General features: G+C 38.4%; 2 protein-coding genes and 3 long non-coding RNA genes across 5 annotated transcripts; 3 read left to right on the forward strand and 2 right to left on the reverse strand.

Annotated features, from left to right (window-relative positions):
• Nucleotides 1-380: 380 nt before the first annotated feature.
• On the reverse strand, nucleotides 381-26,901 carry LOC591178 (NHL repeat-containing protein 2). Its single transcript, XM_030985736.1, has 8 exons — nucleotides 26,725-26,901; nucleotides 11,185-11,909; nucleotides 10,699-10,913; nucleotides 6,545-6,776; nucleotides 5,525-5,644; nucleotides 4,036-4,248; nucleotides 3,448-3,664; nucleotides 381-2,610 (listed from the first exon to the last, which is right to left on the reverse strand). Exons 1-8 carry the CDS (start codon nucleotides 26,864-26,866, stop codon nucleotides 2,354-2,356), a joined length of 2,121 nt encoding a protein of 706 aa, XP_030841596.1. The 5' UTR covers nucleotides 26,867-26,901; the 3' UTR covers nucleotides 381-2,353.
• Nucleotides 13,126-15,598, forward strand: LOC115924069. The gene is made up of 2 exons (XR_004064160.1): nucleotides 13,126-13,592; nucleotides 14,447-15,598. It is a non-coding gene; the product is annotated as an uncharacterized LOC115924069 (long non-coding RNA).
• On the reverse strand, nucleotides 14,415-26,560 carry LOC105446786. The gene is made up of 3 exons (XR_004064158.1): nucleotides 26,090-26,560; nucleotides 20,298-20,384; nucleotides 14,415-18,230 (listed from the first exon to the last, which is right to left on the reverse strand). It is a non-coding gene; the product is annotated as an uncharacterized LOC105446786 (long non-coding RNA).
• LOC105446785 lies at nucleotides 18,527-22,280 on the forward strand. The gene is made up of 2 exons (XM_011684034.2): nucleotides 18,527-19,164; nucleotides 22,026-22,280. Exons 1-2 carry the CDS (start codon nucleotides 18,571-18,573, stop codon nucleotides 22,092-22,094), a joined length of 663 nt encoding a protein of 220 aa, XP_011682336.2. The 5' UTR covers nucleotides 18,527-18,570; the 3' UTR covers nucleotides 22,095-22,280.
• LOC115924068 lies at nucleotides 22,311-25,642 on the forward strand. Its single transcript, XR_004064159.1, has 2 exons — nucleotides 22,311-23,636; nucleotides 24,491-25,642. It is a non-coding gene; the product is annotated as an uncharacterized LOC115924068 (long non-coding RNA).
• Nucleotides 26,902-27,503: the final 602 nt, after the last annotated feature.

Below are 27,503 nucleotides of genomic sequence, written 5' to 3' on the forward strand. Positions count from 1 at the left end.
CTCTCTCTCTCTCTCTCTCTCTCTCTTCTCAGGCTTCTCTCTCTCACTCCCCCCCCCCCCCATTTAATGTGAACCTCTGTTCCCCCTGGTAATAACTCGATCATATTAAGTAAAGTAGACATCAAGAGAGTTTAAATCTTATATGAATCTGAGTTTAGTGTGCCCAAATAAAACACATGTATAAAGTACAAAAATAGTATAATACAATAACACAAGAATAATTATTCATTTCACTTCATAGTTTCTTGCCAAAAAAATACATACCAAATCAAATTTGTTGCTGTTCTTTGCCCATACTCATATATAATACTGTATATGCCAAAAAAATTACATACCAAACCACAGTTTGACTGTTCTTTGCTCATACCATATTTATATATAATGCTGTATAACATATGGCCAAAAGATATTCCAATGACCATTGCAGGCAGAAATGTATTTAAACATTAAAGATTTGAGATTAATTAAGAAGAAACATATATATGGTTACTGGTATGCAATAAATATAACTGCCATATAAATCCAATACCTTGTGATTTGAGCACATTTGGTTAATTACTGTGCATGTTTTTTTTCTACCCTTAGGTCAAGATGGAATTTCTGAAAATTATGATATAAGCTCAGAATATTTTTCTTATTTCACAAAACTTGAGCTTTACTTTTTAAAGAGGAAGACCATCAAAATGATTTAGAAAATGGATTCTGTTCACAAGAGAAATGTAGGAAGCACAGAAGAATGGAAGCAACATTTTCTCTTTATCTATTATTTGATGTTACCTGAGAGCTTATGACTCACAAATCCTTAATTTTTATTTACCACTTGTGTAATTTGTAAATATGTCTTTATATATTTACAGGTGTCATAGTTAAGTGGTTTGCACCACCTGACTGTGGATGCAAAGTTCATGGGTTCAAACCCGGTCGGCATGGCAATAGTGTCATTTGGCAAGTCATTAATCAACATTTGGAACTCTCCATCCGGGTGTTAAATGGTTACCAGAATATGGTGTGAACACAAAAATTGGTATTCTAGCTTGAGCACTAAATACATGTAAATCCTCGATAAAATTATTATCCAAATCTTGTATGAAAGCATATATTCTATCATACATAGGGTGGGAATGCATGCTGTGCCAATTTATTTGAATAGACAACATGTCTGAAATGAAGATCAGTCTGCAAAGTGCACACACATTTTAGGCAAAATTTCAGCTTATTCCATCATCCAATTTTTTTGTAAATACCGTATAGTAAAATTTTCAATGTGTATGTACATTTCTTCTTCATAGTTATTGTGACTAGGTTTGAATGTTAATTACTGGTATGTACATTCTTATAATGGTTCAACCTTCCACTTGTATATATTTGTATTTTGTTACATTTTTCTTAATACTTGCACTTAATACCAAAATATACATTTCCATATTTACATATATTACTCAGGTGATTTCATTTTTTAGCTCCTATTCATGAGAAACAGAGTACATAAGAAGAATAACATAATATAAAGAATGCATCACAAATGAAACAACATTGATGTGGTTTTTATATCAAAAAATGTAAATAATATAATTATAAAATGTCCTCTAGAGCATTGCTTTCTATTTCAGGTGGAAGTTCATGTATAAGAATACAGACAGCTGATAAGAAGTTCCACAGACTTCCAGTGTTCTACCTTCATGAGTCTTCTGGTAATAAGTGAATACAGTTCAATCTTCACAGTCTGAGGCGCCCCATGCTGCCTTGTGACGGGTACACCGGATCCAAAGACTTGTTGCCAACACACTCCTGAGGGGAGGCAGTGGTAGAGAGACTAGATTCAGCCTGCGAAGTCACTGGTAGGTGCAGATCAAAGCTTTAAAGAATCTTGTAGTACTTGATGCAACAGTTCAGCCTTAACAGTCTCGGGTACCCCTTCCTGCTTTACAAATCCAAATACTTAATGGCAACACTTCTTTGAGAGAAGGCAGTACTAGAGTCCTGATTCAATCTGTGTAATGTCACTTGTAACTATGATAGCTTTCAAGAATATTTTAGTACTCAATGAGACAGTTCAGCCTTAATAGTCTAGGAAGCTCTATCTTGCCTTGTATGATGTACACTAAATTCAACAATCTGCCAGGAAATACACACTTAATGGCAAATAGAGCTTTGGTTTTACTTAAAATACCACCGGTAGCTACAGATGTTTTTAAGAATTTGTCTAGAACTGGATGAGATAGTTCAACTTTAACAGCCTGGGGACAGGTTCACATAATCCAAAGACCCGTCACCAACACACCCCCGAGGGGAGGCATTGGTAGAGAGTACATTCAGCCTGCAAATTGAGTCACTGGTAGCTGCAGAGAAGATTTCAAGAATCTTCCAGTACTTGATGGGACAGTTCAACCTTGACATCCTGGGGAGCTCCCTCCTGCCTTGTGACAGGTACACTATATCCCAAGACTTGCCGCTTACACACCCCGGAGGTGAGGCAGTAGTAGAGCGTTGATTCCACCTGCAATGTCACTGGCAGCTGGGCGTCTGGTGGAGGTGTCCAGGTATAGGAAGGTAAAGGGTTGCTAAGGCTTTCCAGCCTGGTTGTTGACATCACCGCTTGAGGTTCTGAGCCTATAAAAAAGGGGCAAAGGAAAAAGAACAGCACAAACATATGAATTCAAGGGCATTCAGAAATGGAAATGAACAGTGTTCATCTCTATTTAAAGGCCACCTGTCTTAAGCAGCCCCTTTTTGTCTCCCAAAAGAGAAAGAATATGTTGTAAAATCTATCACGAAAAACTACATGTATTCAAGTTTCAAGGTAACTTTTTGTAGAAGTATCATTTAGCTCTGAGAGAAAGAATGTAACTTCTATTAAAATCTTAAAAGTGACCCGAGGTCAATCAAACAAGCTGGCTGGTGTACCCTTCAAGATTTCAATCCTCTACGTGCATATAAACATGATAGCAAGCCCACATAACCATATTCACCTCTCCCATGTTAAAGGCATCATTTAACTCTTATATGTTAAATCTGAAATACATGGCCCTATGTGTTACCAGTGTCTGTGATATGGTGTAATATTGAAGCCTTAAAAAAATTGCGCTTCAAAATGATCAGGAAGTGCCTCAAAAAAGTAAAAATCTTGGAATGACCGGTTTTACAATATTCACTTCCCCAATTGACTGTAGTGTTATAAGAACATTAGGAAAAAAAAAAATTTGAAATTTTGATTTCCAATCATAAATATCTTGATAATCAGACATGTGATCGGCTTGTAAAAGTCATGGGGTTTCTGACTGACCTAAAGGTTTATAATAATCACTGCAGCATGAGCTAAATCCGGGATCCTGTTTTAGAATCTGAGACAAAGATACCCAATCCCTTTAAATCCATCAACTACTACTGCATTTACTCATTCCCACAGGCAACGATTCCTGTAGGAAATGGGTTCAACTATCAACTCACCTGGTATGAAAATCTGCCATGCGCTCGGTGCTCCTTCGGTGAGATAGCTTTCCGGGGGAAGACTCACGTCCAGCACCAGGGTGACCGAGCCATCCAACCCTACAGATAAACCTTCTACTGTCGTAGGGGATGCATGTTTAGGCAGCATAGTCTTGACTTTCTTTGGAGCACTGGGCTTACTGTCTACTGATGTGACAGGTGGAAGTACTACCTTCAGCTGTAGAGAGAGAGAGAGAGTATGAGTATTTTGACCGTAATTTGTAAAAAAATTTACACAAAGTAATATAAAATAGGCTTCACAAACTTAGTAAGTTAATAATAAAGTATTTATAGTCCATATCTAAATGTAAATTTGATGCATTTTCAAATATGCAAATACATAACATGAATACAAGTACTATTGCATCTATCCTTTCTCATCCCCTGAAAGATAAAGAGCAAAAGACTAAAATAACTGTAAACTTAAAGTTAACCTTATATTTAAAATTATGAATTAACACCCTTCTGAATTATAGGTTGGATCACCAAATTGGTACTCCTTTTCAAAGAAGGCAGACCCTAAAACATTCCATTGGCTCTTCAACTAACCTCGGTGACTGTAGACGTTTTGATGTCAATGCATCTGATGGTATGATTGTTGGTGTCAGCTACGTAGATCTTACACCCGCATGGAGAGATTGCCAGGCCACCAGGCTCATTGAACTGTGCTTTCAAGATGTGCTCGTCATCACCCCCTTTGCCTGGTTCTCCTGTACCGGCATATGTTGCACAGTAGCGCTCCTCTGGATCAATCATCTTGATCTGGGCACCAGGAGGTATTGATAGCAGAGAGAGAGAGAGAGAGAGAGAGAGAGGGAGAGAGGGAGAGGATAGAGGGGGAGAGGGACCAGGGTAGAGAAGGGAGAGGAAGAGAGGAGGAGATAGTGAGAGATATATGGAAACAGAGAGAGAGAGAGGGGGGGAGAAAGGAGATAGTGAGAGATATGGAAAGAGAGAGAGAGAGGGGAGAGGGAGAAAGGAGATAGTGAGAGATATGGAAAGAGAGAGAGAGAAAGAGAGGGAGGTAGAAAGGAGATAGTGAGGGATATGGACAGAGAGAGAGAGGGGGGGGGGGAGAAAGGAGATAGTTAGAGATGTGAAAAGAGAGAGAGAGAAGGGAGACGGAGAAAGGAGACAGTGAGAGATATGGAAAGAGAGAGAAGGGAGAGGGGAGAGGGGAGAGGGGAGAAAGGAGATAGTGAGAGATATAAAAAGAGAGAGAGAAAGAGAACAGATTATGAGATTTTAGAAAACAAGAATAGAAATTATAAGCTCACATAAAACATGTTAATTATATTATATAGAGGTGTTGTGGTCGAGTGGATACGTCGCCGGACTGTCGATCACAAGGTTCGCGGTTCGAGTCCCGCCGCCGCACTAATGTCCTTTGGCAAGACATTGATCTACATTTGCCACACTCCACCCAGGTGAAGTAAATGGGTACCTGGTAGGAATTTATTCCTTGAAATGCTAGAGCGCCGTATGGCAGCCGTGCTAAAGCCAGGGTAATAATCGGGAGCGCCAGGAGGGTCAAATCTGACTGACATGAGCGCTATACAAGAACCCACTATTATTATTATTATTATTATCACTTTATTATTATACCTAGTGAAACAATTATAAGGCATATGATTTGCATTCCGATAGTCAAACTTTGACAGTATGCTGCTAAAAATTCAGTAATTTCTGCTTGTTGGGTACCCGTTATCTGGTACCTTGGTCAAAAAGATTTGCAAATGTGGATGTCTTGGAAAAGGAAATTTATGCCATGGTAAAGACCTGAACCCGAGTCATTAGAGCCATAATCCAGAGACAGATCCTCTAGAGTCTAGACCCCTACACCTTACTAAAGACCACTCTTGACAGATAACTGTCACTTCTGTGTTTAAGAGGTATTTTCACAAGCATTAAACAGATTTAGACATTTAAATTTTGTATGTGGGTTATTTAGTTGTAAAGTTACAGGAAAAATAAGGAAATGGCAACAATTTTGGATTTTGGGAAGGGCTCAAGCGGTTAGAGCTGTGGCATCAATTACCTTGTGATTATACGAGTCAGCTACAAAGAGAAGTTTGCTATGATCCCAGGCCACACCTAAAGGATGCTGCAGCCTTGCCTCAAGGCCTTTCCCGTCGCTATCTCCATATGCAAACAGATTCTGTCAAATAGAACAGACAAGGCATGCAAATTATTGATGACTAATCTTAATCAGGTCTATGGCTTCCAGCATATTTGGACTGTGACTGTGAAGCCATGCAAGTGAATCCTGAAGGGTTCAAACAGGTTATCATCGTAGTGATGGACTGACAATGACTTTGAATCAAGGACCATATTCCTAACAAGAAAATTGCAACTGGGTCTCCTATATGTCTGTGCCCTTAATTCAGTTAAGGGAATGGATGGAATTATTCTTGAAATCTTGTTGGGAGCCCCAAACATTTGATGGCAAAAGTTCACTTGAATTGTATCATAGTGTGAAAGAGGGTGTCATTTAAGACACACTTCTGCAAAGATCCCCCCCCCCCAAAAAAAAAAAAAAAAAAAAAAAAAAAAAAAATTGTATATGAAGACAAATATTGATAAAAGAATACATAATTTGGGTTTTCTGTTGTACGCAGAAAACGTAAATTTTGTATCCATTTATCAATATTCTACTTCAAACACATTTGTTTTTCTTACAGACATGTGTCTTAAATGACATCGTCTTTCACATTATGATACAATTCAAGTGAAATTTGGCTATCAAATTTTTTGGGCTCCCAACACTTTAGAGGGGCTTTAAATGTTACCTAGACTTTGATTGAGATATATGTCAAAAACAAACTTCTAATTAACAAATATTACTACTATTATGCCATTAGCTTGCCACTACATTTTGCTAAGCTACCATGGGGGCGTTCACAAAACTTGTCATCACTGACAAATGACAGTTTTTGTTACAAGCTACTGAAATCCTTGCTTCTGATTGGTTATCAGCAGATTTGTCACTGATTTTAGTCATTTGTCATTGATAAAAGGCTTTGTGAAACAGGTCCCAGGAGAATCCTCTTTTTCTTACCATTGGGTCCATTTCACCTCCCACAACATTCTTCACAGCCCCATCTTTAAAGGCCACTCTTCTGATTGAGCTGCTCTCGCTGTCTGCTACAAACATACAGTTGAACGGCTCCTGGGGGGCCAGGGCCAGTCCAGAGGGCTGCGCAAAGCCTGCCTTACGGGGGTAGGAATTGTTGCGGTTTTCTTCCTTGCCACTCCCTGCATAGTTCATGCAGATTCCAGCATCATGGCTCCTGTTAGCAATGATTGAAGAGGATTATGAATTGTTATGTGGATGAAGTGTTTTAAACTGATCAGAAAAAGCATCAAATCTGGTACAATTCAAATCTCATACACAGATGATTATGCAACATTGTTTCAATATCTCTTGGTTCATGACAAAATATATAGATAACCATGCAATATCATTTCAATGACTCTTGTTCTGTCTGCGCTAATGTGTAAAAGTAAAATATGCATTTCATAACAGCTCAGTTTTGGTTAAACAGGCCACATGACTTGTAAGCTTTGATAAGGAATAAACAACTTCCTTTTACCCTATTACTGATGTGAAATTAACAGGAAAATACTATTTATAGAGATTTTTTTAATGATAAAGTATCATTTTGTAACAAAGATGTGGAACTGCTATGTGTGTCATTTCGTCCATTCTATCTACCCCGCGAGTTTAACCAAGTGCACCTATTTCTAGTTTATGTTGCCCCAGATGCTGATGGAAATCAAGCCACTCAACACATACAAGACATAGTTGGGGAAATGGAAGCCCTGTCCCCAGATTCACCCAAAATTATCCTTGGAGACTTCAATCATTGCCGATTAGAGAATTCTCTGCCTAATTACTGCCAAGCTATAGATAAGCCGACAAGAGGGGAGAACATTTTGGACAGATGCTATTGTTCAATCCAAAATGCCTACAAATGCATCGTTCGTCCACCGATAGGCCTGTCTGATCACAATGTAGTGCATTTACTACCTAAATACCGACAAAAACTAAAAACTCAGAAACCCGCCAAAAAAATCGTGCAAGTGTGGAACAATGAAGCTATTGAAAAGCTACAAACGTGTTTTCAAATAAGTGATTGGGATGTTTTCTTCGAGGCCTCAGACAATTTAAATGGGATAGCGGACACGATTAATGATTACGTGGTATTTTGCCAAAATCTTCATGTTCAGAGTAAGACTGTACGCATTTATCCGAATAATAAGCCCTGGATTACGACACAACTGAAAGCCATAGTGAAAGCCAAGAGGGAAGCATTTGTTGCTGGGGACCAAGCATTGTTAAAAAGTCTTCATGCGGACATGAGACAAGAGATAGATAACGCTAAGCAAACATATAAAGAGAAGCTGCAAAGCCATTTTCAAGCTCACAAACCAAGGGAGGCGTGGCAGTGTTTACAATCTATGACTGATTATAAACAACGGAAAGACCACGCTTTTGAAAACATCGATGACCCTCAAAAGTTTGCTGATGAACTCAACACGTTTTACTGCCGATTCGATACCAACGAATTCATCGATGTCATCGAAGCGCAGAGAGATGAGTTAATCCGTTCCCAGGATGAATCTCTGAGGGTCGAGGAGAATGATGTTTCTCTTTACTTCAGCCGAGTTAATCCGAGGAAAGCTATGGGTCCGGACAATATCAGCGGAAAGCTTCTGCGAAATTGTGCAAAGGAACTTGCAACCCCCTTTCGTTTGCTATTTCAAACTTCGCTCGACAGGAAAGTTGTTCCTGTTTGCTGGAAGACATCCACCATCATTCCAGTGGCTAAGAAGTCCCGTCCATCTGAGCTTAATGATTACCGGCCTGTGGCACTTACACCAATCGCAATGAAGTGCTTTGAGCGTATCATATTAAAGAGTCTTCTTCAGCCAATCAGAGAGCTGATTGATCCTCATCAGTATGCATACCAACAAAACAAATCTGTTCAAGACGCTACCCTTTATCTAACACATCTGCTATACAAGCACACAGAAGAGACGAAATCGTACGTACGAGCATTGTTCGTGGACTTCTCTTCTGCGTTCAATACCATCCGCCCTCATGTGCTTGTTGAGAAGTTGAAGCGTCTTGAAGTAAGGCCATCGCTCATACTTTGGATCGTGGACTTCTTGCAGAACCGAATGCAGAAAGTACGGGTGCAGAACACAATGAGTGAGTCCATTGTTACCAACATCGGGTCTCCTCAAGGGTGCGTGCTCTCGGCCATCCTGTTCGTGTTGTATACCAACGACTGCCGCTCATCTTCGGAAAATGTCTCAGTCTTGAAATACGCGGACGATACTGTTATTGTTGGGAATATCAGAGGAAGTGAGACTGAATACGAAGATTATCTAAACTGGTTTACTGAGTGGTGCAATGAAAACTTTCTGGACTTCAATACTACGAAAACAAAAGAGATGATAATTGACTTTAGGAAAGTAAGACCCGTAGATCCAAGTAGCTGCCCAATGAAAATAAACGGAAAAGAAATAGAGATAGTGAAATCATACAAATACCTTGGCACTGTAATTAATGACAAGCTGAAATGGGATGACAACTGTAGGGAGCTGTACAAGAAAGGGCAGCAACGGTTATATTTCCTTCGTAAACTCAATTCCTTTCACGTAGACCGCACTATAATGTACCTTTTCTACAAGTCTGTGATAGAGAGCATAATAGTAAACGACTGCGTTGTGTGGTACACAGCATGTCGAAAAGTAGACTTTTCTATGCTAAAAAGAATTGTTAAACAAGCGGAAAAAATTGTAGGGAAGAATCTAGACTTCGAAGATATATGTAGAAATAGAGTACTCGACAAGGCGAAATCAATCTACCATAACAGCCGTCACCCCTTAAATAATAATTATGTAGCCCTGAGGTCAGGAAACAGGTTAAGATCTCTAAGGTCCAGAACGAGCAGGTTTCTAAATTCATTTGTGCCAAGCTCAATCAGGCTGATGAACGAGGAGGGTTTAATCTAAGTCTGAATAATAAACTGAATTTAATCTGAATTGTGAATTTAATTTGAACTGTGAACCTAACTTAATCTGAATTATGACTGAATGTAATCACCTATTTTTGAATTATAACTTGCATTTAATCTGAATTGTAAACTAATTTAATTTGAATTATGAATTCTAGGTGATCGGAACTTGAGTTGAATTATATTATGAAATATGAACTGAACTGGTTTGAAGAATAAATTGTATTGCATTTGAATTGTGAATTTAATTTAACCCGAAATATGAATATAATTTAATTACTTAGTTTGAATTATATATTGAATTTGATTTGAATTGTTAATTTTATATTAATCTGAACTACGAATTGAATTGATGTGAATTATAGATTGTAGTAATCTGAATTACGAATTTATTTAACCTGAATTGTCAATTTAATTTAATCTGAATTATGAATTGTACGCGATCGGGATTTGAATTGAATTATTTCCTGAAATATGAATTGAATCTGTCTGAATCATGAACTGTATTGAATTTGAATTATGAACTTAACTTAACCCGAATTATGAATGTAATTTTATTACTTAGTTTGAATTATAAACTGAATGTGATTTGATTTTGTTAATTATATTTTCATTTGAATTACGAACTGAATGTGATCGGGATTTGAAATGGATTTGATCTGAATTACGAATTGAATTGGTTTAAATTTTTAATTGTATTTAATCTGAATTGCGAATGAATTTAATCCGAACTTGAACTGAATTTAACTACTTAATTTATGAATCGAATTTTAGTCTGCATGTTGAACTATCGCATTTGTTGTTACCTATGTCCAAGTTAAATGTTCTACTCTGTACCCATATGTATCTTATTGATGTTTATAATGTGTAACCTTGTACCGACATGCAAATGAAACAAATTTCCAATCATTGGACAATAAATTTGAATATGAATATGAATATGAATATGAAATATTCTTGATAGTGAACTTTGAGATATACTGGACTGTAATTTGCATTGGAAATTTGATAAGACAAAGCAATTTCCCTCACCCTTTTTAATAAGACTTGATCTCAAAAGCAGACAATATTTTAAAGGATTATCAAGAAATATACACGATTAGGAGACAGGTTTCATGGAGCTTAAACCTTAGCATCATTAATCTAAATACAGATACTGATCAATATTGTACTTGGTACTACTTACACTGCTTTTAGCCAATGGCCGTCTGAGAGAAACAGTCCCCATAACTGATGAGTGCCTGCCATGGCAATGAACAGAACATCTTCATTTGGAGGTCCTAGTACAACATCCCAGGGGGAGCTGATAACCTGTTCTGTGCCACGCCCAGCCCCATACCAATCAACGCCCTGCTCTCCTGTACCCGCTATGGTGGTGACGCGCTTCTCCTTCAAGTCAATCTGAGAGAGTTAACAAAAGAAAGTTATATAATATAAAGGGTTTTAATATGCATTATTGAAGCCTGCAAAGGAGTAACAATTAATTCATCTCCGGAAAGGTTAAAATGATTTCTGGTAAACAGAACAAAAGATGCATTAATATTGCTCCACAGAAATTGATCAATGCTGTAGCTGATATAAATTCACTATTTTGAACAAGAAAGTAATTTTTGTTCTATAGGCTCTCACATTTCCCAGCTGGAAATAGATATAAAGCATCATGATTATCTACCTTTCTAATGGCATGGTTCTCTGTATCAGCTACATAAATGACATCTTGGGCCCAGCAAAGACCTTGAGGGGAGTGGAACCTTGCTTCCTGGTAGAGTCCATCATTAAAGCCAGTCTCTGGACCTCCAATGCAGTGTTGTACCACTCCATCAAGAGCCACGATGATCACCCTGTTGTGTCCTGTGTCAGATACAGCCAGCAGTGTCCCTTCAGGGTTGGTGGTGACCTTGCCAGGGTAGAGCAGCGGAGAGTCGACCAACGAATCCTTGAGGGCAACGACAGGAAGGCTTTGCGGACTCAGCTTTGATTTGAAGTGATCAAGAGATAGTTGGACCACTTCAAAGAGAATATCCCTGTGCCCTTCACCGATGATGGAGAGGATAGGTTCTCCTGATGGACCAACGATGAGCAAGGTCGGCCAGCACTGGATGTTGAGGTCATTCCACATCACGGCATCATGATCATTCACCACAGGGTGATGGATATTGTAACGAAGAATGGCATTCTTGATGTTTGCAGATACTTTCTCGTTCTCAAACTTGGCCGAGTGGACTCCAACAACGACAACACCGTCCTCTACTGAGTACTTCTCCTCCAGTGCCTCCAGGTCAGGCAGGATGTGCATGCAGTTAATGCAACAGTATGTGAAGAAGTCTAGCACAACCAATTTGCCTTGCAAGTTTGACTTGAATGATAATGGTCCTGAAGTATTAAACCATTCCAGACCTGCACAAATGGAAAAAGTAACCATTCATTCTTATTGAGAGCTTACACACTGACATTTCAATTGCAACTTAAGGAATTTTGAATCATTGATTGAAATTAAATCATTGAATTGAATATGTCATACATTTGAATGAAAATATATAAAAATCTGTAGTATTAAAGGTACTATGTCCCTTTTGCAGCCAACCTCAAATGCTGTAGAACTTTGCAGGAATTATGAATATGTCATGTATGTCCTATCTGTGAAATGTAAACGTTAGCAGTGTCCTCATATTCAAATTATGCAAGGAAAACCGTTTACTTGCTAGACTTCACTGTCAGACACTATTGAGTGACTGACTGGCTTTTTTTTTCTTATTTGGTAATAACATACATGAAAAGAGTTGTAAAGGGTACATGAGCATTTGTCTACATCAATAACCCACTTCTTGTGATGGCCAAGATTAAACTGATTGAATCTTTGCGCAGCATAAAACGTATGACCATTCGGTACAATTGTCTGAAAATCAAGACTATTACTTTTGGGCTCTATAGCCCTAAAGTCGATTTGACAACTAATAGTCGTTATTTTCCCACTTGAAGACATTTTCAAGCCACACCTTTTTTAGGGAAGTTCTAAATTAGTATTATCTTTCAAATGCAGTTGGAATTTAACTTTTTCATTTTTTTGGCCTGCAAATGGGACATAGTCCCTTTAAACTATTATTCAGATAAAATTTAAAAGCAATTTTTTTTCTTACAAATGCAAAGTGAAATACCATTTTTTTTTAAATCTAGGTGCAATTTATAAACTTCTCCAACGTATTCAATTTTTGAGTGAAGCAATTTACTTGGCATGCGCATGCTTGGTACTTTTCCTGATTTACTGTTACCCTGTCTACAGAATTTACACCTTTTTTTCCTTTAAAATATTCCTTCTTCTTCTTCTACTTCTTCCTCTTCCTCTTCCTCTTTCTCCTCCTCCTCCTCTCCCTCCTCCTCCTCTTCTTCTTCTTCTTCATCTTCTTCTTTTCCTAATTCTCCTCCTCCTCCTTCTTCTTCTTCATTCTTTTTCTTCATTCTTCTTCCTCTTCTTCTTCCTCTTCTGAATGATAATATAAACATATATTCTTGTCACTGTTTTACTCTTCTTAAAATACTTTTTTTTCCGCTTTTTTATTTCCCTAGACGTTGAGAGATGCAGATACAAGTCACATTAAAATAATAATATTAATAATAATAATAATGTGACGGTCAGCGTAAAATCTAACTTGTTCATTTTTATAAAACTGACTTGAAACACCAAAATATATATGTGGGACTGATTTTTCGATCTTTTCATATATTTTTGTCTATTTCACTTGTTAAATTGCTGAGTTATACTGTCAGGCTGACTTACCATTATTCTAAATGTCTGTACTCTCGGAATAAGGCTCTTACTTTATTTTGATCAATATATTTCTCTTTGTATAAAGGTTACAAATTATTTGATGTAATCGCACTTACTTTGAAATAGTTATTGCGAAGATTTATGAATATTCATGTGCGTACATATTCGCGTGGTTAAAGCATACGCGCATAGCGCATGGTAGTGCGCTGATATGTGATAGCCGAGTTTGATCGATGTGGCTAGGCTGTACACTTTGGCATTAGATGCGCTGTGAAACTGACCTGTCTGTGAACCTTGTTGAACCGAGATTTACGGTAATTATTCCTTTCGTTTCCGCCCATTGCTATTCATATGCAGATTAGCTGATTTGCATTGCACCAACAACAAATGTTGATCAATCTATTGGACTTTGTACCAAAATTGATGTTTTAATGTTTATTTTAGAGTTAAATGTGTATTTTCATGGTTTTTAAGGCCGAATCGAATACAGGCCAGAAGCAGATTGGCCAAAATCTAGCCAAAATGGGATGGCCCAAAACTAGCCAAAATGGGATGGCCCAAAACTAGCCAAATTGGTATTGTGCATATGATTAGTATGACTGCTGTGTATATGGATGCTTGTTATATTGGTATTCATTTATCAGATAATAGTTATCAATATGTATGCTTGGAACTGAAACAGAATACACAAAATGGACATGAATTCTTGGATTTTATATTACTGTGCCAGTAATTATTTATTGAATAATGCAACACTTAATAAAATGTCTTTACAATTATATTGCATTACAGAGATGTCAGTTCAGATATCACAGTCACTGTTAAGAAATGAGCATTGGAAGTGGTGAACATATTCCCTTAATTTATTACTTTTGGTTGAGAGATTTTACTCTTTGTAGCTAATAAATCATTAGCTACGCTGAAATTAGGTGTACTTCAGGTCGCTGGATAGTTTGACTAACTGATCCTTTGCGGGTATACCTAAAGGTCTAACCAATTCCAATCTGGTTTCTGTGACAAGTAGTTCTAAGAATGTTTATACATGTACAAACTTTTATCTATTTGTGAGATATTGAATATTAGTGCTACTGCTTATTATTCAATGGAGGACTGATTATTTAATTGGTCATTGGAACATTTTCTCTTTTATTATCGATTTTTACTCTAGACTATAGACCATATCTGCTGTGTGACCTAATACATTACTAGTAATATGAATTTCTGGAGGACGAGGCTGAGGGCCTCAGTAACTTAGTCTGTCACCTGTACCTAGTAGTTTAAGAATATATCTATCTACATGTAAAGCAGTTGTAACTTATATATATTGAACATTTGTATATTTAATAATTGTATTCTATATAGTTGTACTTTAAATATATTCGTCATATTTATGAACAAAGTAAATACGATCTGATGCTATTACTTGCATAAGATTTAGTCACTTGTAAATAGATTCACAATTCAACAATTAATGATGTACAAATTAATATAAGTAGCTTATGTATTTATGGAGCTGTAACTTACATGTATATTTTATCTTAGTAACACTTATTGATAATGATCCCTTAATAAGCACTGAATTACAGAGAGCAAGGAACGAATCCCTAGACAAACCGGTTGTCTTAAGATTAAAGTACGTTTAGAACTGATTAGTAATTCTGGAAGTTAGCAATAGGATAGGAATTGGAAATTTGAGGCTATAACCTATTGTAAAGACCTAAGGATTAAAGATCGCATGGTTATGCCGACAGAGTGAGCTGCCATGACGAGATTAGGGGTGGATAGACCAGTAAGTAAAATACCCGTTGAGCGGTGAATCCGAATACCATAAGTTGATTATGCCTAGGCAATAAGAAGGAAGGCAGTTAAGTATTTGTACTTGAACTTGGAATGAAGTAATTATTAGATGGCTGCTGGTCAGCCTAGATTGACCGTAAGATGAAGTGGCTATGTTGTGCCCGGAATAGAATTACTTTCTCATGTTTTAGAAGGAAAGAAAAGGTACACTTTGGAATAGAATTCAGTTGCTAATGATCTATTATTGTAACATCTTAAACCTGTCCCTATAGAACTCTTTAACATAATACTGCATCTACTATTATAGTCTATACAATTAAGTTAGTATCACTTAGGTAAATGATTGGTTGTCTGACAAAAGTGACAACACATCTGTATATAATGTACATTTGAACTCTTATACTTAGTAATTGCATTGCATACATTTTCGAGTTGAATTACGTCAACGTTGAATTAGGCATGAAAGCCTCACTGTTAATTGAAATCCATTAATAAAGTGTTACTTGTTATTTGTTCACCTGAACAATTAGGCTGACAGATTCATTCTTACAAGTTACAGTAATACATGTCTGGTTACACATTAGTTACAGTAGTTAGTTAAGTGTGAATGGTGATTGGTACTTTTACATCTTCTTTAGATAGCGCGATTGAGAACTTGAAGAACGAAATCATTGTCTGGTTCTATTCAGACACTTATCCATGTCATTGTGCCTTTAGATTGCTCGCTACCTTATGGGAGGATTGGGATAGAGGACGTGAGAGAAAGTGCCCCAAGATACGAGTGTGAATAATGTGTGTGTTTTAACTGCGTGTACAGGACACCCAGTGTGCCCTGTCACATGTTTGCAGTGTGTTGTGCAGAACGTTAGAGAATCTGAGCTGTACAAGTCTGATACAAATATTAGGATTAAATCATGCTTACAGAGTACTGACAGAATTATTCAGATCTTATGATGATGCTTTAACTCACCTAAATGAAGAAATACAAGCTACTTGAAGTGTGGAACAGTGTGGAGATGAGCCAGGCTGCTCGTGGCACGAGTTGAATCTAGCGCGAATGTTTACGAGAGCCCAGGGTTCAGGTCAAAGGTTGACCATTAGTGCGTTGTGTTGAATTCAAGAGGTGCGAAATGAGCCAATGAGAAGGCTGTGATTTGTGAATAATTAAGTCATTTAAATATCGTTTATTGTGTGATCCAACAGGTCTGGTATTAATCTCTTTACAACATCAAGTTGTAAAGAGAAGAGAATCTAGCGCTCTTACTAAAGACTAGATGGTGGCAGCTTACTGTGTTGTGAAGGTTGACTTGATTTTGGTGGCAAGCGATGCAAGCACCCCCCCCCCCTTTCTCTCTCACTGGGGAATTACAACACCACCACCCCTCTTCCTCTTTACCCCCCTTCTTCCTCCCATACCCCCTTCTTTCTTCCTCTATTGTATTATCTATTAACCACCCCCCCCCCCCCTATTCCGTCACATTTGGTGGCAGCGGTGGGATGATTTCGTTCGAACAAAATGGCGCATTTTCTTGAGAAATTTTGTACTTGCAAATAATTGGAGATGAGTATTCCTCCAGTGAATTTTTGAGGTGAATTGGCAAGTAAAAGTACCAGCAAGTTGTTTACGATGTTTTAGACATGACAGATAAACTTAAGCATTAAGTAGCTAATGTGAACCAGACTAAGTACGTTATTAACTTACATGTAGGGTTACTGTATATTAAGTATGGTTATGCTATGGCTTGATGTTGATGGCGACAAATCCACTGAGGGTTATTGATGCCGGACACTCGTGAGCAAGGCTCTGGTTGAAGAGAAGAGCTGATCACTGACTTACTTTTGCTTGAATCTATTCCATGAGCTGACTTTTACTGTGTGCAGTGCACGGCATACATGTAATTATGTAGATTGTGCTTAAGTGGTTATGAGTTAGCAGAATTGGTATTGAGGTCTGAATCGAGTGGGTCAAGACTAAAGCTTAAGCAAGAGACAGCAAGGATCTGTTGAGCCGATAGTTTAGTTTGTATTCGAGTAAGGCAGTCAAAGGAGTACTGCCGTTACTGTGAAATAAAGGACTCGAGTTCAGAATCAATAGTCATCCAGAAGTGCATACCAAGCTATATTAAGCAAGGCTTAGTTAAGAGTAATAGTGTACCTATAGTTACTTAGTTAAGATTTAGTTAGTGTACTCTACTTAACATGCACAATGAATATTCAATGTGAATAAATATTAAGAAGGAGCTCTACTCCTTTTACATTGTAAAGGTACAAGGTGACAGATATTTTTGTTTGGTTACTCAAAATTAATCAAATAGGGATTTACGAGATTGAGATGGATGCTCCTGTTAGTGAGCAACCTGGAGAAATGGCAGCCGGTGACTCTGGCAATGATGAGAAAGAAGTCCAAAGACGCTGGGCAATAGACGAGCGAGATCCGGAAATCGCTGTTGAGATGTCAGGCTTTGGAGATGCTATACCTGGAGAGAGGCGCCAGGTGTTAACACCTACTGACTTCCAGAATCATCCGCTTTATGTTGCGAGTAACCAATCCACCGACTCTAGGAGACGAAGAGGTTCAAACTCTGGAATGAGAGATGTTCTTCCAGACAAGTTTGCAGGCAGAATTCCATGGACAGATTATCGCCGACATTTTGATGTCTGCATGAAGCTAAATAGATGGAATGATGTGGAGGCTGGACAATTTCTAGCCACAAGACTTCAAGGAGCAGCACTGAAAGTGTTGAACAATATTCCCATTGGTCGTGAGCTTACTTATTCTGAACTTGCGTCACATTTGGAGCGTAGATTTGGTCCAGGAGAGGATGCTGAGAATTTCTTATTGGAATTGAGGACGAGGCGTCGTCAACCAAAGGAGAGCTTACAGGAGCTAGGTCAGGCAATCAGAGATTTAACTTGTCTGGCATACCCGGAGTTAAGCAGAGATGCACGAGAGAGGCTTGCACGAGGGCACTTTTCTGATGCTATCGAGGATGTAGAAGTTCGAGCAGGAATTTTCCGCGCCCATGCAATAACGCTTGATGATGCTATCCGAGCAGGATTGGCAACTGAGTCTTTCGGCAAGGCTGAGAAGGCTCGTGAACGTACTCGACCAGCTCGTCATGTTCGTAGCATGGAAAGCAATGTGGAACCAATCCCTGTAGACAAGATGAGAAAGGAAATTGATGGGTTAAAGTCAAGTCTTGGGGAGATGATGGAAATGATGAGGGAAATGAACATGGACAAATCCAAATCAGTAGGAATAGTTTGCTACAATTGTAGAGAGAATGGTCATATGGCAAAATACTGCCCTAAACAGACCCAGGGAAACGGAAGCAGACCATCCCGATGGACCGGGGGACGGTCAACTCAACAAGGTCCGAGGATGTAAATGCAGCCAGTTTAACTGTCTGCGTAATAAATGAGGCAAGGAGAGGAATGTTCATTGCAGTTCGGATAAATGGAGTCGTAGTTAGTTTTCTCATTGATACTGGAGCTATGAGTACTATAATGTCACAAACGTTCTATAATAGGATTAGAAAAGATGAGGAAACTGATCTTCAATGCACTAATATCAAACTCCAGCAAGCTGATGGTGCACCAGTGAGAGTTTTTGGGACTACAACTATGAATATGCAAATTGGACAAGCTTATCTATCAACCAAGTTTTTGGTAGCGAACATTCAGAATGATGGCATACTAGGTATGGATGTGTTACTAGCCACAAAGAGCACAATAGACTGTGACAAATGTGAGCTGATAATGGATGGTAATGTCATTCAGTGTACAAACTCTGATGGAGGAACCTTGCTTACAAGACAGATTGATGTGAATGTGGATATTGATGTAGCTACCCAAGTTCCCGAATTTCTCCATGATTTATATGAGAAGTCTAAGGTGAATAATGACAGCTCAGATTATCTAAAACTTGCAAAACTTCTTTCTGACTACCAGGATGTGTTCTCCCGGGGTGATCATGACATTGGCAAGACAGACAAAGTGAGACATAGCATTCATACGACTTGCCTAGCACCAATCCGACAGCGACCACGACGTTCCCCAATTGGCCAAAGGGAAGAGATGGAAAAACAGGTACAAGATATGCTAGATAGAGGCATTATTAAACCTTCAGCAAGCCCATGGTCTTCGCCTGTAGTGTTAGTGCCAAAGAAGGATGGATCAAAGAGGTTTTGTATTGATTATCGAGAGCTGAACAAGCACACGGTGAAAGACTCTTTTCCCCTTCCCCGGATTGATGAGTCGATCGATTATTTAGCTGGTGCAAAATACTTTTGCACACTGGATTTGGCAGCCGGTTATTGGCAGGTACCCCTCGACGAAGATGCAAAACTGAAGTCGGCATTCGTGGTGCCCGGAGGATTATTTCAGTTTGAAGTTATGCCATTCGGGCTATGTAATGCCCCATCAACGTTCGAACGACTAATGGAGAATATATTTGTTGGACTACAATGGAAGACCCTCCTCATCTATCTAGATGACATTGTTGTGTTTGGATCCACTGTTGAGGAAATGGTACACAGGTTAGAGGATGTGTTCATTCGTCTCCGAGAAGCTAAACTCAAACTGAAGCCTAAAAAATGTCACCTCTTCCAACGAGAAGTTCTCTATCTTGGACATGTTGTTTCAGAACGAGGAGTTAGCACGGACCCTGCAAAAACAGATGTGGTTAGGACCTGGCCTACACCTACCAATGCCACAGATGTAAGGAGTTTTCTGGGTTTAGCTTCTTACTACAGACGATTCGTGAAAAAGTTCTCGGATGTAGTCAAACCGCTCACTGCCCTTACCCAGAAAGAACATCCTTTCATTTGGACTGATGCATGTGAGATTGCATTCAGGACGATGAAAGAAAATCTTATCACTGCACCAATCCTTGCATATCCACAATTAGGAGTACCGTTCATTTTGGATACTGATGCTAGCAAGTATGGAATCGGAGCCGTCCTATCACAAGAGCAAGAGGGAAATGAAGTTGTAGTTGCCTATGCGAGCAGAACACTAAGTAAACCTGAGCAAAACTACTGTGTAACTAGAAGAGAACTGCTTGCTATTGTGGTTTTCTTGAAGCACTTCCGACATTATCTGTATGGACAAGAAGTGACGGTTCGGACAGACCATGGAGCTTTGAGATGGTTAATGAACTTTAAGAATCCTGAAGGTCAAGTAGCCAGATGGCTGGAAGTTGTTAGCCAGTATCGACTTACCTTAGTGCACAGAGCAGGTCGAATTCATTCTAATGCCGATGGATTATCTCGACGCCCCTGTTCACAGTGCGGCAGGCTTGATGATGTCTGCAATGATAAGAGATAGATTGAGTTAATACATAGACTATAGTTACTTATGACATGTTATATTTTATGGTGTTATTTCGTATATATATATATATTTTTTTTTATATACAGAATTCGTGTTATGATGAATAATGGAGACACCAACTAATGGAGATGCGATTGGACTTGAGGAGAGAGTAGAAGCGATAAGTCTTTCACCTTCTTTCACCTTTGCTGAAATAAGGAAAGCACAATTAATAGATGGTGATATCAGTGTTGTGTTGAAATGGAAAGAGAAGTCTCAATTGAAGCCAGAGTGGAAGGAAATGTCTATGCTATCTTCAGCAGTAAAGACATATTGGATAAACTGGGAGCTACTGGAAATAAAAGATGAGATTCTAGTTCGAAGATGGGAGTCAGATGATGGTAAGGAAGTGAACTGGAAAACTGTACTCCCCAAGTCCCTACGCTCAGTGGCCTTGGCTGATTTGCACGATGCAAAAACAGGAGCTCATCTAGGAGTAAACAAGACGTTACACAAACTTCAACGTAGATTCTACTGGGTAGGACTAGCCGCTGATGTACGCTCTTGGGTTAGGAAATGCACTGTGTGTGCACGTTCCAAGAATCCACCTAAGAAGAATAGAGCACCTTTGCAACAGTACAGAGTTGGAGCCCCGATGGAGAGAGTGGCTATGGATATTATGGGACCTTTGCCCGAGACAGATAAAGGAAATAGATATGTGTTGGTCATTGGAGACTATTTCGCTAAATGGACTGAATCTTATGCTATGCCAAACCAAGAAGCCAAGACAGTGGCTAATATCTTTGTAGAGGAATTTGTATGCAGATATGGAATCCCAAATGAGCTCCACACTGATCAGGGCAGAAACTTTGAGTCTAACTTAATGAGTGAAGTATGTAAACTTCTAGGAATTAAGAAGACGCGTACGTGTCCTCTTCATCCCAGGAGTGATGGGATGATTGAACGGTTTAACCGCACCTTGATTGGCATGGTGAGAACCCTCATCGATCCGGACAGGAACCAGAGAGATTGGGACGAGCTGCTTCCCCATGCCATGTTAGCTTACAGATCAAGTGTACAGGAGTCAACGGGAGAAACTCCGGCAATAATGATGTTGGGAAGAGAACTTTCATTGCCAGTAGATATATTGGTTGAGCGATCTTCATCTGTGGAAAATGGAAGTGAAATAGGAGATTATGCAGAGCAACTGAGAGATAAACTTCATGATGTGCATGATAGAGCCCGAAATAAACTTCGCTTGACGGGTGAACGCCAAGCTAAGATGTATGATAGGAACACTAGACTCACCAGTTATAAAGTTGGTGACTGGGTTTGGTTGTATGGAATAGAGAGGAAGAGAGGAGTGTGTCCTAAGCTAACCATGAAGTGGACTGGTCCTTACTTAGTTATCACTAAGCTTTCTGATGTGGTATATCGAATACAACGAAGTGAGAGATGTAAGCCTAAAGTAGTGCACTTAGACAGACTTAAGGGTTATGATGGTCCACCTCTGGAGACTTGGCTGAAACGTCATAATTTAGCTAGGACTCGGCGTGTGCCAGGACGATACCGAGATTAAAATGAATATTGGATGTGGGACTAATTTGTTTTTGTTTCTGTGTTTCTACCTCTTCCAGATTTACGATTTACGATGTTACTTCTTTGCAGTACATGTAAGGCTGGTTTTACTTCACGGGCAGAGCTAAACAGACACATGAAAGAGGCCCATGGACGTGAACTAACGCTGAAATGCAAGACTTGTGCATATGAAACCACTGAGGGGATTAAATTCCGTAGGCATTATAGGAGAACTCATAACCTCTCCAAAAGCGATACTTTAGCAGTGGCTTTCTCCGCGGCATCAGATCGTTATACGTTGAAGCAAGAAAACCTGAGAGAGGGGAAGGAAAGTAAAAGGAAGTTGGAAGAGGAGCGAGTAGGAGAAGGAATTGCTAAGAAGGCAAGAGAAGCAGAAAAGGAAAGAAGACAGAAGAGTAAGGATATTAACTCAGGATCTAGTACCCCTCTGCCAGTACTTTCGTTGAAATATTTGTACGAAACATTATCTTTGTCTCCAGGGGACTATTTCTCTGACTCTTTTGACAATCAACAACCAGCCCCGGATACCGACAATCAACAACCAACCCTGGATACTGACGATCGGCGACCAACCCTGGATACTGACGATCGACGACCAACCCCGGATACCGCTGATCAACAACCAACCCTGGATACTGACGATCAACAACCAACCCCGGATACCGCTGATCAACAACCAACCCTGGATACTGATGACCCACAACCTACCCCAGACGCAACTGATGACCGACAGCCGACCCCAACTGACCCAAGACCAACACCAGACTTAGAGGAAGTAACGATTAGTTTAAACAGAGCAGCAACAGAAATTGGACGTATAAAACTGGTGTCAGTGACCGTCGTAACCGAGACTTATTATCATGTGCACGGGAAGGAAAAAAGAGGGAAGGTAGAGACGAAAACCTTTAATTTCGACGAAGACAGTAATGAGGAGTAATTTTTATTTATTGTGTATTTATAACTATTGAGAATTTTAATTATTGTATATTTATTGAAACTAGCGTTTAAGCCTACATTTATGCTGTAGTTAACAGAAGAAGAAAAAAAAAATACACATAGACCTGTATGTACTGTATATACACTACCATGTCAAAGTATGGTACATGTATGATAAGAAATGAGTGGTTGTATTTTTAATTTTTTTTTTTTTTTTTAGTCGCTGGGGACAGCGATTTAGAAGAAGGGAGGTAGTGTGACGGTCAGCGTAAAATCTAACTTGTTCATTTTTATAAAACTGACTTGAAACACCAAAATATATATGTGGGACTGATTTTTCGATCTTTTCATATATTTTTGTCTATTTCACTTGTTAAATTGCTGAGTTATACTGTCAGGCTGACTTACCATTATTCTAAATGTCTGTACTCTCGGAATAAGGCTCTTACTTTATTTTGATCAATATATTTCTCTTTGTATAAAGGTTACAAATTATTTGATGTAATCGCACTTACTTTGAAATAGTTATTGCGAAGATTTATGAATATTCATGTGCGTACATATTCGCGTGGTTAAAGCATACGCGCATAGCGCATGGTAGTGCGCTGATATGTGATAGCCGAGTTTGATCGATGTGGCTAGGCTGTACACTTTGGCATTAGATGCGCTGTGAAACTGACCTGTCTGTGAACCTTGTTGAACCGAGATTTACGGTAATTATTCCTTTCGTTTCCGCCCATTGCTATTCATATGCAGATTAGCTGATTTGCATTGCACCAACAACAAATGTTGATCAATCTATTGGACTTTGTACCAAAATTGATGTTTTAATGTTTATTTTAGAGTTAAATGTGTATTTTCATGGTTTTTAAGGCCGAATCGAATACAGGCCAGAAGCAGATTGGCCAAAATCTAGCCAAAATGGGATGGCCCAAAACTAGCCAAAATGGGATGGCCCAAAACTAGCCAAATTGGTATTGTGCATATGATTAGTATGACTGCTGTGTATATGGATGCTTGTTATATTGGTATTCATTTATCAGATAATAGTTATCAATATGTATGCTTGGAACTGAAACAGAATACACAAAATGGACATGAATTCTTGGATTTTATATTACTGTGCCAGTAATTATTTATTGAATAATGCAACACTTAATAAAATGTCTTTACAATTATATTGCATTACAGAGATGTCAGTTCAGATATCACAGTCACTGTTAAGAAATGAGCATTGGAAGTGGTGAACATATTCCCTTAATTTATTACTTTTGGTTGAGAGATTTTACTCTTTGTAGCTAATAAATCATTAGCTACGCTGAAATTAGGTGTACTTCAGGTCGCTGGATAGTTTGACTAACTGATCCTTTGCGGGTATACCTAAAGGTCTAACCAATTCCAATCTGGTTTCTGTGACAAGTAGTTCTAAGAATGTTTATACATGTACAAACTTTTATCTATTTGTGAGATATTGAATATTAGTGCTACTGCTTATTATTCAATGGAGGACTGATTATTTAATTGGTCATTGGAACATTTTCTCTTTTATTATCGATTTTTACTCTAGACTATAGACCATATCTGCTGTGTGACCTAATACATTACTAGTAATATGAATTTCTGGAGGACGAGGCTGAGGGCCTCAGTAACTTAGTCTGTCACCTGTACCTAGTAGTTTAAGAATATATCTATCTACATGTAAAGCAGTTGTAACTTATATATATTGAACATTTGTATATTTAATAATTGTATTCTATATAGTTGTACTTTAAATATATTCGTCATATTTATGAACAAAGTAAATACGATCTGATGCTATTACTTGCATAAGATTTAGTCACTTGTAAATAGATTCACAATTCAACAATTAATGATGTACAAATTAATATAAGTAGCTTATGTATTTATGGAGCTGTAACTTACATGTATATTTTATCTTAGTAACACTTATTGATAATGATCCCTTAATAAGCACTGAATTACAGAGAGCAAGGAACGAATCCCTAGACAAACCGGTTGTCTTAAGATTAAAGTACGTTTAGAACTGATTAGTAATTCTGGAAGTTAGCAATAGGATAGGAATTGGAAATTTGAGGCTATAACCTATTGTAAAGACCTAAGGATTAAAGATCGCATGGTTATGCCGACAGAGTGAGCTGCCATGACGAGATTAGGGGTGGATAGACCAGTAAGTAAAATACCCGTTGAGCGGTGAATCCGAATACCATAAGTTGATTATGCCTAGGCAATAAGAAGGAAGGCAGTTAAGTATTTGTACTTGAACTTGGAATGAAGTAATTATTAGATGGCTGCTGGTCAGCCTAGATTGACCGTAAGATGAAGTGGCTATGTTGTGCCCGGAATAGAATTACTTTCTCATGTTTTAGAAGGAAAGAAAAGGTACACTTTGGAATAGAATTCAGTTGCTAATGATCTATTATTGTAACATCTTAAACCTGTCCCTATAGAACTCTTTAACATAATACTGCATCTACTATTATAGTCTATACAATTAAGTTAGTATCACTTAGGTAAATGATTGGTTGTCTGACAAAAGTGACAACACATCTGTATATAATGTACATTTGAACTCTTATACTTAGTAATTGCATTGCATACATTTTCGAGTTGAATTACGTCAACGTTGAATTAGGCATGAAAGCCTCACTGTTAATTGAAATCCATTAATAAAGTGTTACTTGTTATTTGTTCACCTGAACAATTAGGCTGACAGATTCATTCTTACAAGTTACAGTAATACATGTCTGGTTACACATTAGTTACAGTAGTTAGTTAAGTGTGAATGGTGATTGGTACTTTTACATCTTCTTTAGATAGCGCGATTGAGAACTTGAAGAACGAAATCATTGTCTGGTTCTATTCAGACACTTATCCATGTCATTGTGCCTTTAGATTGCTCGCTACCTTATGGGAGGATTGGGATAGAGGACGTGAGAGAAAGTGCCCCAAGATACGAGTGTGAATAATGTGTGTGTTTTAACTGCGTGTACAGGACACCCAGTGTGCCCTGTCACATGTTTGCAGTGTGTTGTGCAGAACGTTAGAGAATCTGAGCTGTACAAGTCTGATACAAATATTAGGATTAAATCATGCTTACAGAGTACTGACAGAATTATTCAGATCTTATGATGATGCTTTAACTCACCTAAATGAAGAAATACAAGCTACTTGAAGTGTGGAACAGTGTGGAGATGAGCCAGGCTGCTCGTGGCACGAGTTGAATCTAGCGCGAATGTTTACGAGAGCCCAGGGTTCAGGTCAAAGGTTGACCATTAGTGCGTTGTGTTGAATTCAAGAGGTGCGAAATGAGCCAATGAGAAGGCTGTGATTTGTGAATAATTAAGTCATTTAAATATCGTTTATTGTGTGATCCAACAGGTCTGGTATTAATCTCTTTACAACATCAAGTTGTAAAGAGAAGAGAATCTAGCGCTCTTACTAAAGACTAGATGGTGGCAGCTTACTGTGTTGTGAAGGTTGACTTGATTTTGGTGGCAAGCGATGCAAGCACCCCCCCCCCCCTTTCTCTCTCACTGGGGAATTACAACACCACCACCCCTCTTCCTCTTTACCCCCCTTCTTCCTCCCATACCCCCCTTCTTTCTTCCTCTATTGTATTATCTATTAACCACCCCCCCCCCCCCCTATTCCGTCACAATAATAATAATAATATCAACCCGGAAATATCACAACCCCATGACGTGCAATTCAATATATGGGACTAAGATTTCGACATATTTTTTCTCAACGGTTATTTCCGAAATGAATTATTTTCGTTACCTGCTGGAATTTCAACATTATCCGTCTTGTCTTCCTTCTCAGACAACCGCTGGAGTTGTTTTTCAATGATCGTTTTTCGTTCGTCCGAAGATAATTCAACACGCAGCAAGGCTGCACTGATGAGTTGGATAGTTCTGTCCATTTTTCAGTCGGATTTGATAATAGATCGAGACCACTGCTAATATGGGAGTCTAGTCTTATCCACACATATCACATAGCTGCATTACTATCCTGGCTGTGTATTAAAAGTTGTGCTATTGATTCTCAACATTTCAAACACCACTATAAAACTCAACTAATTTCACTCAAAATCGTTACTTTAATGACAATTGATGACACCTAAATAGCAGTAAAATACCATTTTTTTTAATTACTGATGTTAAAAAAAATAATTTAAAAATTCAAATTGTAAGTCTATACTGTCAAACTTGCCGATCAAACACATCGGTATAATTGTGTGCATCTGTGTGTTATGAGTGTATTGACTATTCATGTATTTAAATGCTGCCTATTAACACATAATGCAATGCTAAAGGTCAATACGCATTAACATTGACTCTCTATGCTTTGCTGGAGTGGTCTTATCGAGAGACCGGGGAGAGACTTCGCTGCTTGGGAGACAGACCGTGGTAGAGGAAAATTAAAAAAATATTATCGCACTTAGTTAATATTTCATCACCAAAAACTAGAACAAGCATTGATTTTTTTCTTCAGAATAAGACTGAATACTCTTTGACATTTTGATTTTCATATTTCTCAACATATTATTATTGAGGTAC

This window comes from Strongylocentrotus purpuratus, unplaced genomic scaffold (genome assembly GCF_000002235.5).
Source record: "Strongylocentrotus purpuratus isolate Spur 01 unplaced genomic scaffold, Spur_5.0 spur5_scaffold_15, whole genome shotgun sequence".
Lineage (NCBI taxonomy): Eukaryota > Metazoa > Echinodermata > Echinoidea > Camarodonta > Strongylocentrotidae > Strongylocentrotus > Strongylocentrotus purpuratus.

Excerpts from the sequence above, each read along its gene's own strand:
- LOC105446785 (XM_011684034.2), top strand. The coding sequence starts at position 18,571 with ATGAGTACTATAATGTCACAAACGTTCTATAATAGGATTAGAAAAGAT. Across the intron at positions 19,165-22,025 it reads GGGAAGAGATGGAAAAACAG|ATTTACGATTTACGATGTTA; the intron begins GTACAAGATATG and ends TACCTCTTCCAG.
- LOC591178 (XM_030985736.1), bottom strand. The coding sequence starts at position 26,866 with ATGGACAGAACTATCCAACTCATCAGTGCAGCCTTGCTGCGTGTTGAA. Across the intron at positions 11,910-26,724 it reads TAATGTTGAAATTCCAGCAG|GTCTGGAATGGTTTAATACT; the intron begins GTAACGAAAATA and ends CCATTTGTGCAG. Across the intron at positions 5,645-6,544 it reads GAGGTGAAATGGACCCAATG|AATCTGTTTGCATATGGAGA; the intron begins GTAAGAAAAAGA and ends TCTATTTGACAG.